The 11,134-nt window shown below is 47.2% G+C and overlaps 1 protein-coding gene across 1 annotated transcript in view; it reads left to right on the forward strand.

Moving 5' to 3' along the window:
• Positions 1 to 244: 244 nt before the first annotated feature.
• The window catches only part of LOC105306715 (receptor-type tyrosine-protein phosphatase T-like), a gene marked incomplete at its 3' end in the record, with an annotated part of 597,375 nt that continues 586,485 nt past the window's right edge, over positions 245 to 11,134 (forward strand). Inside the window, exons 1-3 of the mRNA XM_011381898.1 lie at positions 245 to 345; positions 4,576 to 4,758; positions 5,766 to 5,965. Of these exons, the coding sequence (XP_011380200.1) occupies positions 245 to 345; positions 4,576 to 4,758; positions 5,766 to 5,965 (484 nt within the window). The remainder of the gene's footprint in view (positions 346 to 4,575; positions 4,759 to 5,765; positions 5,966 to 11,134) is intronic.

Genomic DNA, 11,134 nt, shown 5'->3' on the forward strand with positions numbered 1-11,134 from the left:
CCAGAACTTGTGCCCTGGAGACTGTGCCCAATTCCTGGGATGGGAGTAGGGTTAGTAGGGTTTCGATTGCCCCCAAAATGATTATGATGGGGTTGATAGCAGTTAAACGGGGCTGTTTACTCTTTAAAACTAAATGAGGTGAGCAACCAAACAAGTGTCTTTGGGGATCTTTCCCACCATAAGTCTTCCATAAGTAGTCACAAACACCTGCAGAGATGGCCAGAAGCCTTTTCTACCAGATGTTATGGCCTCAAAGAATTGCACCAAGACAGATGAACATAATTTTCGAAAGAACAGGAAGAGCTGCAGTGAGACTCAGGATCACGAGTTTGAATGTTTCATGTTGTGAGTCCTGGGGCAGCTGGTCTTTTCTGTCTTCTCCTTTCCTCCGTGGCTGTCCGTAGCTGGTCCTTGGACTGGTGGCGTGGCTCTGCCTCTGTGGCTCCGCAGAGGTCTCTGTTCTTCCTGAGTCTCTGGAATCCTTAACCTTTATCATTGGAAGGTTCCTTAGTGATCATCTTGTCCAGCCTCTTGCCTTGTACACCAGAATGAAGGCCCAGAAATGAGGAAGCTGTGAGCAGGAGGGCTGTACCCAGCTGGCAGTGTAGGTTGCTGTCAGGGTGTATAATCTTTAGTTCACAGCCATTCTATTTCTCAGTCTGAGATGAAGAAAATTCAGGGAGGATTACTTAAAATACCTATTAAGTATGTTTTCTCTCCTGAATAGCTTTTAAAACTTATCTCTGGGCCAAGCCAAACCAACAGGGAGCACATCTCCAGACTGTATCATATTGGTCCTCAGTGAGTTGTTTTTTTTTCTAAATGGTATATTCGGGTGATGCTATCAATTTATATTGAGAGTGATTATGAGAAATAGTCTCATGAAATTGGCTATGCGCCCCTTGCGTGGATGTTGTTTCAGATCTCCTTCACTGTGGGACATGGGGTTTCTGTTATTGGTGCCCCTGCGGAGAGGTTCTCGTGTGATATAAGCACCTGGAATGGTTGTAATTTTCCTGGGCAATTTGGCTTTTACTGTATGAACACAGAGTGTCTGGTCTCCAAACAGATTTTACCCGTTGGCCAGCAGAAGGTCAGAGCCAAATACCGAACCGCCTTTTAGCAGGTGGACAGGCAGGAAATTGCAGCACAGACTTGCAACTCTTTCCTTCTGTCCTAGTTTTCTTTCCCTTCCTTCCTTCCTTCCTTCCTTCCTTCCTTCCTTCCTTCCTTCCTTCCTTCCTTCCTTCCTGTATTTTTTTTTCCTGTTCTTGGTTTGCTTTTTGCCATCATGCTGTATTTCCTGCTTCTGTGTTTATCAGGCTGCCGTGGCCGGATTAGAGGGTAAGACGGATGACCCGTTATACAGCATCCTTTGATTGGAGTTTGTGTTCGTCACCCATGCAAAGCAGAGGAACAATTAAATGATCACTTAAATCTATCTTGCTTTGCCGGGAGCCCAGGAACTCCATGGAAAAGTCATGAACCATGTGTTACCCCTGGGGTTTGGACATGTATGTGTCATAAAGTGCCTGTTTCTAGAAACTCTGTGATAAGGAGGGACACTGAGGTTCCCCTAATAGATAGAAGATCTGCAAGAGTGGGATAGAACCCAGAGGTGGGCCCGACTGTCCCAAAGAAAGAGTGGCTCAAAAGAGAGTGTGAGGCTGCTTTTGCCTCCACTCCAAACCAGCTCCTGAAAGGAAGAAAGAGAGAACTGTGGTCTGAAAATAAGAACTGGGTCACTGGGGCGCCAGGCCTGCTGCTGTGGGACCCCCGTAGTGAAGAGCAGACTGTTCAGAGGACCCACAAGAGCTCTGCAGGTGGAGGCAGCAAGGTGCCCAGGTGGCCGTGGAGAGGAGGCAGGTCCCTACTCCATGGAGGGCCAGGACCGGTCAGCTCTCCCCTCAGGGCTAGCTGAGCAGGCTGCTCACTACTGGCCTGAGGCAGGGAGGTGGGGGGTAGACAAATGGTCTGGTGGCCTAGGGGCAAATTGTTAGTGTGACTTTGCTTGGCATCTATAAGCTGAGATGCTCAGAGGTGTAACTGTGAGCCCTCCTGAATCTTTTCTAGAAGTGTGCAGAGAACTGGTTTAATTAGATCATTAACTAAAATTATTAATGATTTCTTCTCTGAGCTTCAACATATCTCTATGAAATTGTTTGTTTTTGTTTTTGTTTTTTGTTTTTTGTTTTTTTTGCTTTGCTCCTTAAGTGTATCTTGTGTGGTTGTCTTTCCCTACACTGCAAACTTTATGAAGGTAAGAATCATATCTGTCACTTCTATGCCCCTGCACAGAGCCTATAAAAAAAAGACAGTTGTTAAAATGTTTAACATTTTAACATTTAGAAATAAAACGTTTCTAAAATAGGAGAGATGCCGCCACCCTGGAAACTCTTTATATTTCTGCCCCTCTCTCATGACCTTATAAGCGAAAGACTTGGTCCTTGGTTTGGAGGAGTACATTCTCTCTCTGGTCTATTAGCAAAAGCATCGGTTCTGTGGTTAGGTTGCAATGGGTATAAACCCGGCCCCAACACTTCTTTCTATGTGACCTGAACAGGTCACTTAACTCCTCAACACATCAATTACATTGTATTTAAAGCAGGGATAAAAATCTGCCTCACCAAGTTGTGAGAGTTAAAGGAGAGGAAATGAGCAGGCATAGCCTATGTAGTCAGTGCCTGGCATGGAGCAAATGCTCGCGAGAACACATTTCTTTTATTAGTCAGGATGTGCAAGCTCTGCTGTGGTAACAACCAGCCCCTAAGATGTCCAGGATGTAAAACAAGACACACTGGAATTTTGCTCCTGAAAGGTCGAATGCTGATATTACTGATTAGGTGACTCTTAGGGTGGCTGTCCTCCAAGGACTCTCTCAGGGAGGTAGACATCTTTCTTCCTTTGATACCATCACCTTCAACTACAGCTTTGAAGATCCTCATAGTCTGGGCAGGTGAGAAGGATTGCTTGTAAGGGATTTTTATTTTTATGGGTGAGTCCTGCCCCTGGCAGATGTTGCTTTGTTACGTATTTGCAGAGTTTATCACATGTTCTTCCCAGATGCAAGGTGGCCTGGAAACATGGTGTTCTTGTGTGCACGAGAGAGAGGACCCAAACGGTCTGCCGCGTACTTAGCATGGTCGTGGCCACCTTTCTGTCTCTTGCTCTGGAGGCTGACCTCGGCTTAAGATTCTCAGTCAGCTCGTCCCATGAACACTTGATGTGCTGCAGGCTCCCTTTGCGCATCACTTCCAGCACATTGGAATCTGTGGTCAGTGCCATCGACCTGATTCATTTGTCTCCTGCAGGCTGGGCTCCAGTGAGGCGGTAGCCATTTAGGGAAGGGAGGATGACCCTCTAAGAGCCACTGGAAATGCTGCTGCTACCATTTCTGAAATTTTAAATGCAGTGTGTTGTGTTTGTGTATCTGGGGCATTCACTCTGTTGTTCTGGTCAGCGAAGGTTTGTAGATGTGATTTTGGGAATATCGTTGGGAATTCATCAGACAGGCAATGTGGGGAAGGAGCTTTCTAGGTAGAAGTGGCAAGTCTGGGACTTGGAAGAGCAGGCTGAGCTGGGGGACTGGTACGGGTCAAGGTTTCTTGAGCGTAGCTTGGTCTGTGTCACGCATCCCATTAACATTTATTATTGGTTCATTCATTCGACAAATATTTATTGAGCCACCCTCCTTGCCTGTCTCTGGGATGAAATCTTCTTTTTCACCTGCTCCTAACCTTTCCTCTTGCCTCCTGGGCCTTCCACCCTCACCTGTTGACCCATGTCGGTCCACATCAGTCATTGTCCTTCCCTCAGTTCCCTAAAGCATGAGAAACACGTGGCTGTCATGTGTAGCCAGCTCTCACGGAGGCGTTGGGTGTAGCAGAGGGAGCTGGTTTACAGCACAGGACGGGGACCTGTTTCCAATTCATGGTCCGAAAGCCGTCCTGGGCCATTCCAGCTTAGCCATCCTCTCGCCCGCCCCGGCTGCAGCCTTCATAGTACATGATAAATGTGTAATTACTTATTCATTTAGTTGTTTACTGTCAGTCTGTCTGACTAAATAGTGATAGGAAGCCTGTTTTGTAAAACACCGTACAGCTAAGACCTAGTACTCTGCCGGATCTATGCTAGGTGCTCAATTAAATAATTGTTGGATTAGCGAATGCATAAATGAAAGCAAACAGGTATGTTAGTTCCCACCAATGCATCAGCCACTTCCCACCCCTGGAGATTTCTCACCGGCCATTACCTTCTGTAGGTTTCTGCTTTTCATGGTGTTTCTTGGATTTCTCTCTCCCTCTCCTTTCTCTTTTTAGCTAGTCTACATAGAACACTCCGTGTTTCCGTTTCATTTTAGTGCAAAGAAATTTAATACTCAACTCACTTCCCAACTCCCATACCACCAAATAGGTCCAGCCTTCCTTCGCCCAGTCCGAGACTCACTGGGGTGCCATAGGCCAGTTCTACTGGGTTCCCATACATGTCAGGAAAGGGAAGCGGAGAAAATTCTAACCTCTAACAGGTTTTCTTTAGTGGTGTTGCGACCATATTCTGAATTGAATCTGTCGACAGGACTCCCACTGCCATTACGCAGAGGGGAGCCCTGGTGTGGGGTGCAGAGAAGGGATTTTGGCCTCTGCAGCTGATGAAGATGCTGCAGACACAGGCGGGGGCTGGTGGAGACTGGCTACTGCGCATTCTGCAGAACCACGTTTGGACGTGCGATGAGGACCCAGTGGTGTCTACGGGAGGGAGGTGGTGATGTGATGAGGTCAGAGGATCAAGGAGATGAGAAAGGGGCAGTGGAAAAGACGAGCCGTGTGTGAAACTGGGGTCTGAGAGACCGGTCAGGGGGCGGCTGCACAGCTCAGTTCAGGCACTGTTTCCCGCCTCCGTGTATCCTGCCCGTTCACCTAGGGTGCCCTTCCTCCTGCTCTTTGCCCGTGGAGATGCCCTAATCCTTCACAGCCCTGGAAGATGAGGTGGAGGAGGATGTCCAGAGCTGTGGCTCTTGTTTCCATGGAGCATTTCCAGTGTTACCTGGAAGGGCTTACAGCCCATAGCGATGCTCAGTAAGTTCTTGTCAAAATTGAATTGATACAGCTTATTGTACAATGGCGGGTGGCTTGGACTTTAAAGGGAGAAGCTTTAAATGCTATCGACATCGACTTTATTATCTATCAAGTACGTGATTGTCTAATTCTTCACAAATCTGATTTTTCTTTCATGAAAATGATTTTTCAAAAATTGCTTTTCTAGGGAAGGAAGTGATGTTGAGAACTTATTTTGTGCCAGTTACTTTTCATATGTTATTCCAATGAATCCTCATGATATTTCTATCAAGTGGGACTTTCCCTCCATATTACAGATGAAGAAACTGATGTATAGACTATACAGGTGGCTGGAACCTCTGGCCCCAGCTGACAGCTTTGCAAAGCTAAGATTTGTGTCTGGCTTTGCTGGACTCTGAAGCTAGTGCTCCCTGAGGCCCCGAAGCATCTCTCTATGTTGCAGGAAGCAATTACCGAGGCATGGCCTAGCATTCATTTTTCCTACTTAGAATGAGATGTTGCTGTTTACATTCTCAGGAAGGAAGATTGAAATCAATGTAACTAGCCTTATTAACTTTTTTAAATAGGGGGCCTGCAGATGCCAGCGCCTTTCCTGAGAGCACCAAAGCAAATATAAAAATCCAATTTGCTTGCCTTTTTTTTTTTTTTTTTAAATCTTCTTCAATTTAAAATTCAATGCTGTAAATGAAGAGCAGATGAGACAGGGGTAACGAACCACGTCCCAGACACGAGGCTGTATTTACCCGCCTCTCTTTTGTCTGCAGGCGGCTGTTCCTTTGATGAGCACTACAGCAATTGTGGTTATAGCGTGGCCCTGGGGACGAATGGGTTTACCTGGGAGCAGATTAACACGTGGGAGAAACCAACGCTGGACCCAGCGGTGCCCACAGGTAGGTGACACACTGTGTTTGGGGCTGTGATGGGCTTGGCATCTTTTATCATGACTCATGGGGAAGAACTTTCTTATGGGTTGAGCTGTCTGAGAGGGCAGTAGACAACTTTGTTGGTAGTGAGTTCCCCGTTCCCGGAAGTATGTAAACCAAGGCTGAGTGAATTCTTAAGAATGTGGTAGGTGTCAGATGTCACCTGAATTCAGGAATCTTTAGGATTTTTTTTAGCATTAAGACTCTATGCTTTAGCTAGAGATAATAGTTTTGCTTGGGATAATAGTGGAATTTTAGGGAAAGAAAGAGCTTCTGAAGAAATCGAAGTCATTTTTTCCTTTTAGGCCATGTGAATACAGCTTGTGTATCTGCAGGAAAACTTGCACAGTCAGCATATTACTCATAATGTTAATGTCCAGATATCCTGAATGGCCGGCTTATCCTTAACCAATGGGGCTGAAGGCATAATGTGCACTCCTGATGGATACCTGTGTGAGGCAGGCCTGCGAGAGTTACCTCTGATGTGTTCTGGGAGAGGTACACCTGGAGGAGATACACTCAGGGAGGACCCATTGAGGTTGAACTATGCGCGGGTGAGTTGAATCTTGAAGAGGTTTAACTAGTGCTGTAAACTGGGAAGAATTGCAACTCAGGGAGCATTAAGCTCACCTCTTTCGATAATGTGAACATTAGTACAGTTGACAGGAGAAGGGAGAAGGTTGTCGGAGAAGGGAGGCCCTCCTCTATAGTTCTTCCTTGACTGAAGGCTCTCCCTAACCCACGCACTGTCTTGGTTTTTTACTAACCCATCCTGCTGTTCTTTCTCAGTCTCCTTTGTGAGCTCAGTCTGGCCGTTAAACGTTGGCGTTCTCTAGGCTTGTTCTATATTCTTTCCGTGTGTCTCAGTCAGGTTCTCTAGAGGAACAGAACCAATAGAAATATAGAGAGCTACGTAGACGAGAAGTTTTATTAGAGGAATTAGCTCCCATGGTTATGGAGAAGCCCCACACGAAGTCCCATGATCTTCTCTCTGCAAGCTGGAGACCCAGGAAAGTGGGCAGTGTAATTCATTCTGGAGGCTGGAGAATTGGGAGCTGATGGTGTGAGCCCTGGTCGAGTCTGACAGCCTGAGAGCCAGGAACGCCAACGTCCAAGGGCAGGAGAAGGTAGACACCCCAACTCAAGAAGAGAGAAAGTTCGCCCTTCCTCTGCCTTTTTGTTCTATTCGGGCCCTCAGAGAAGTGGATGATACCCCCACACTGGGGAGGGCTGTCTGCTCCACCGCGTTCACCAGTTCAATGCTAATCTCTTCTGGACACACTCTTACGGATACACCCAGAAATCATGTTTTACCAGCTACCCAGCCATCCCTCGGCCCGGTCAAGCGGACACATAAAATCAGCCATCATGCCACGGATGATCTCAACCACTCCTTTGGCTTCAGTTGCCATTAGCCATCTCTTATGAGCTCTAGACCTACACGACCCACTGCGCCGTGTCTTCTCAGCTGATTCTGGGGAGAGGGATTTTCCAGGGTGTCCCTAAGCTGAAGACAGAGAAGATGCTCAGAGATGTCCAGGTGAGGTTATGGTCTTCGTGGCCTCACTGACTTTAAGTTTGGCTCGAAATCCGAAGGCTGCTGGGTGGCTCTACACGGTTTCTATTAAGGGCATAAATTGTTTTCATAAGTTTCTCCTGAGTGTAAACATGAGCCCTAAGTGTAATAAAAGTTTGCGATGGTACAAAATTGAGCTTTTCAGATCTGGTAGGCTCCTACTTTGCATGAGCAAACACAAATGCTTTCCAACAAATATAACTGCTCGTTAGTTAGGTGGTCATTGGATAACGTCTATGCCTGTTGCTCCATCATAACTTTTACTCTCAAAAGTGTCTTGGTTTAAATGGTAGATTCACTCATCCCATTAGAGACCCCAAGAATCCAGAGAACCTGTGCTGAAATGTACCACATCTGCTCTGCATGGCCATCTTTGATATTGGCCAAATAAATCCAGCTCTTATAGTGTGTGAGTGTGTGTGTGTTTGTGTATGTGTGTGTTTATGTGCGCACATATGTTCTTTCTGCTCCTCGTTTGCCCACCAGAAGTCCCATAGGCTCTTGCAGGCTCTCCAAACTCAACATCTCCAAAACTGAACTCTCGATTCATCCACTCTCCTTCCCTGTCTACTCGCTCTCCAGTTCTTTGTCTCGGGAAAGGCCCCTTCATCCAGTCTGGCACTGATTCTGAAACCCAAGGGTCATACTTCTCTCTTCCCTCTCTTTATCCTCTCTTCCTGTCAATCACTTTGTCCTGCCACGTCATCTCCTTAGTACATCTCAGGTCTGCTTATGTCTCTTCGTCGCTGCCTGCTACAGATCGGCAGCTCTTGCCTGCGTCACTGGAAGATTTTCTAACCGGCTTCTTGGCTTCCTCTTTAGACTTCAATCCTTTCTCCACGCAGAAGCCAAAGAGATTGCTCTAGAACATAGACCTGTTCGTGTTACCTCTTCCCTTCATCGTCCCCACCCTGCTTTGCTTAGCATTTTTCCGAGGCTTCCTATTGCCCCGAGAAAGACCACCACAGCTCCTCGGGGCCTCCAAGGCCATGTGTGGCTGGTCCTGCCTATACCTCCATCCTCAGCATATCCCACTGTGCTCGCTCCACACGGGCTTCTCTCAATCCCCAGGATGTTTGAGGCCCTTTCCTGTGTTTTGTTGGATGGACACGTGGGTGGATGGATTTAGCACGTATTTTTTTTTTTTAATTGAAGAAATGAATGATAAACATTGTTAAATGCCTTTGGGCCCTCTATTCACTGATCACACCTTTTTAGCCTTTGCCACGATCGTTCCATTTTACAGATCAGAAAACCGAGGTTCTCAGAAAACCAAGTGACATTGCTGCTTTTCCCACCATGTCATTTTCTCTCCCCAAAGGAACAACTCTGGCTTCTAATCTTAATTTTTCCCATCCCCTCATTACGGCACGGTGTCATTTCATAAATATTGAATTGTGCTAATACAATCTTCTGAGCTTTTCTAAATAGAGGCATTTGATAACGATCACTGAAATTATTCTGTCATGATGTGCCTGCGTATTTCAGCGGCTCTACATGCTTCTTAGGCAGAGAGGCATGAAAGTGAATTTAGATTAGGCGAAATTGTTTGTTCTTCTCATGGGCAAAGGCTGAAATCTTACTTTTCCTTCTGTAAAGCCAGCAGTTTCCATCTGTTTGGAAATCTAGTTCGAGTCTGTTTATTCAGATGTTCCACAATCTTTTACCGACCTGCTTCTGTGTTATACTCTGGGTAAATTAGACCATGTCGCTTAGGCATTTAACCCCTCTGGCGGCTTCTCCCGGCACATAGGATGAAATCTAAATTCTTTCGCCATGGCCTACAGGGTCCTCGAGGACCTGGTGTCTTCTCGAACTCTTTTTCTCCTCTCTCAAAATGCTCCAGGCACGCTGGTTATTTCTCACTTCCTTGGACACGTCAGATTCTTTCCTGGCTCAGGACCTTTGCACGTGCTGTTCCCTCTCATTGGAAGTTTTCTCCATTTTTCCCCTGGCTAATTTCTTCAGGTTTCAGCTCAAAACATCCCTTCTCAGGGAGATTCCCTCGCTGGTCTATCTAAAGGAAGACTCCATTATCGTTCTCACTCATAGCATCCTGTTCTTCGCTGTCAAAGACCTCATCAAAGTCCTATTTACAGGCCGGTTGATTCCAGATCTGTGCCATGGCCGAGTGACTCTGGGGCCTTAATCCCTCTGCCTCAGTTCTCTCTTCCTTAACATGGGAACCGGTGCGAGAGTGCCATGTGCGGGTGGTGCCTTTGTGAGTGTGGCGTATGTGCACATGACGGAGTATTCAAGCCCAGTTCCCCTAATTTCTTTTCCGGTTCTTACGTCTACCTTAGAACCGTGCCTCCCTCTTCAAGCTCACCGGACTCCAGGTGCTGCTTTACACAGGTGAACCTTCCATCGGGCAGTCTGCCTGCCCTGGGTGCCTGGCAGCCCCAGAGAGGCTCGGGACGCATCCCCTGCCCTGCTCCCTGCCCCGAGGGCTTGCACACCTCCTCACGCTCAGCTCTGTTAACGCAGTGCTGCACACGGCCACTGCCATATTCTTTCCCTCATCCCTGGGCTGGCATTTCAGGCTTCAGGCCTGGGTTCCCCGCTACTTCACCTTTATTGGGGCTGTCACAGAGGAACCGGGTTGGTATACCCGCACACCTTCTCTCCAGGCCTCTCTCTTCTCCGTGGAACTAACTGCAGCTTCCACTGGTTCCTAGCTCTGCATTCCCAGCCTTGGCATGTGTTTCCACGTGTCCACCCTGAGGTCCAGCTCAGGGCCCAGCAGGAAGGTCTCTGGGGGCTGAAGGGAGATGCAAGTGCTTTAAGTGTCCTTTTAAAAGGGCAGAAGTCAGAAGTAACGGGGCTTGGGAAGTTGCCTTCCATTTCCTTCTAGTGCTCGTAGGGACATTGTTTTAAGTGTTGGAATGAAGTCAGGTTGAATCTCAAGCTGAAAACCCAGGTGCACAATAAAAACTGAATTTACATCAATTTGAAGCTGACTCTGAGCCTCCAGGGAGTTAAATGTTAAATTTTGGTCATTATGGGGGCTCCCCCTTCTCTAGGTGTCTACAAATGTCTCAGGGACTTAAGTAGGCCATTGTGGTCTCCTCTGAGAAGCCTGCTGTCACATTTCCTGTGGCCTCTTTGAATCAAATAATTCTACTGCTCCTTTCCCAGGCTTGGAGCCCTTGTCCCAGGTCCAGCCAGCCCGAGTACATCATCCAGCATCCCTTCTAGGGCCTGCCACCTCCTCAAGTACTGCTGCCGAGCGGTGTGGGACCAACAGACCCACATCTTCCCCTTCCCAGTGTAGGAGAACTCCTCCAGTCACCTTCTCAGCCCTCAAAGGCACACCTATCTTGGCCCAGCCCCTCTGGGACCCACAGCATAATCTCTTCAGTAAGTTTAAATTTAGAAAAAAACAGGCAGCTTCTTTTCTCCATTTTGCCCAAATTTCTAGAGCAGATAAATATCATTTTAGTTACCTCATTGGAAGGCGCAGATATTGGGAAGAATCCAGGGAGAACAGACACACAGGTGTGCACACATATAGACAAGAATATTTCAACCAATCAGCCTGTCGTGGAAGCAGACATAGT

The sequence above is a fragment of the Pteropus vampyrus genome, unplaced genomic scaffold (assembly GCF_000151845.1).
Source record: "Pteropus vampyrus isolate Shadow unplaced genomic scaffold, Pvam_2.0 Scaffold455, whole genome shotgun sequence".
NCBI lineage: Eukaryota > Metazoa > Chordata > Mammalia > Chiroptera > Pteropodidae > Pteropus > Pteropus vampyrus.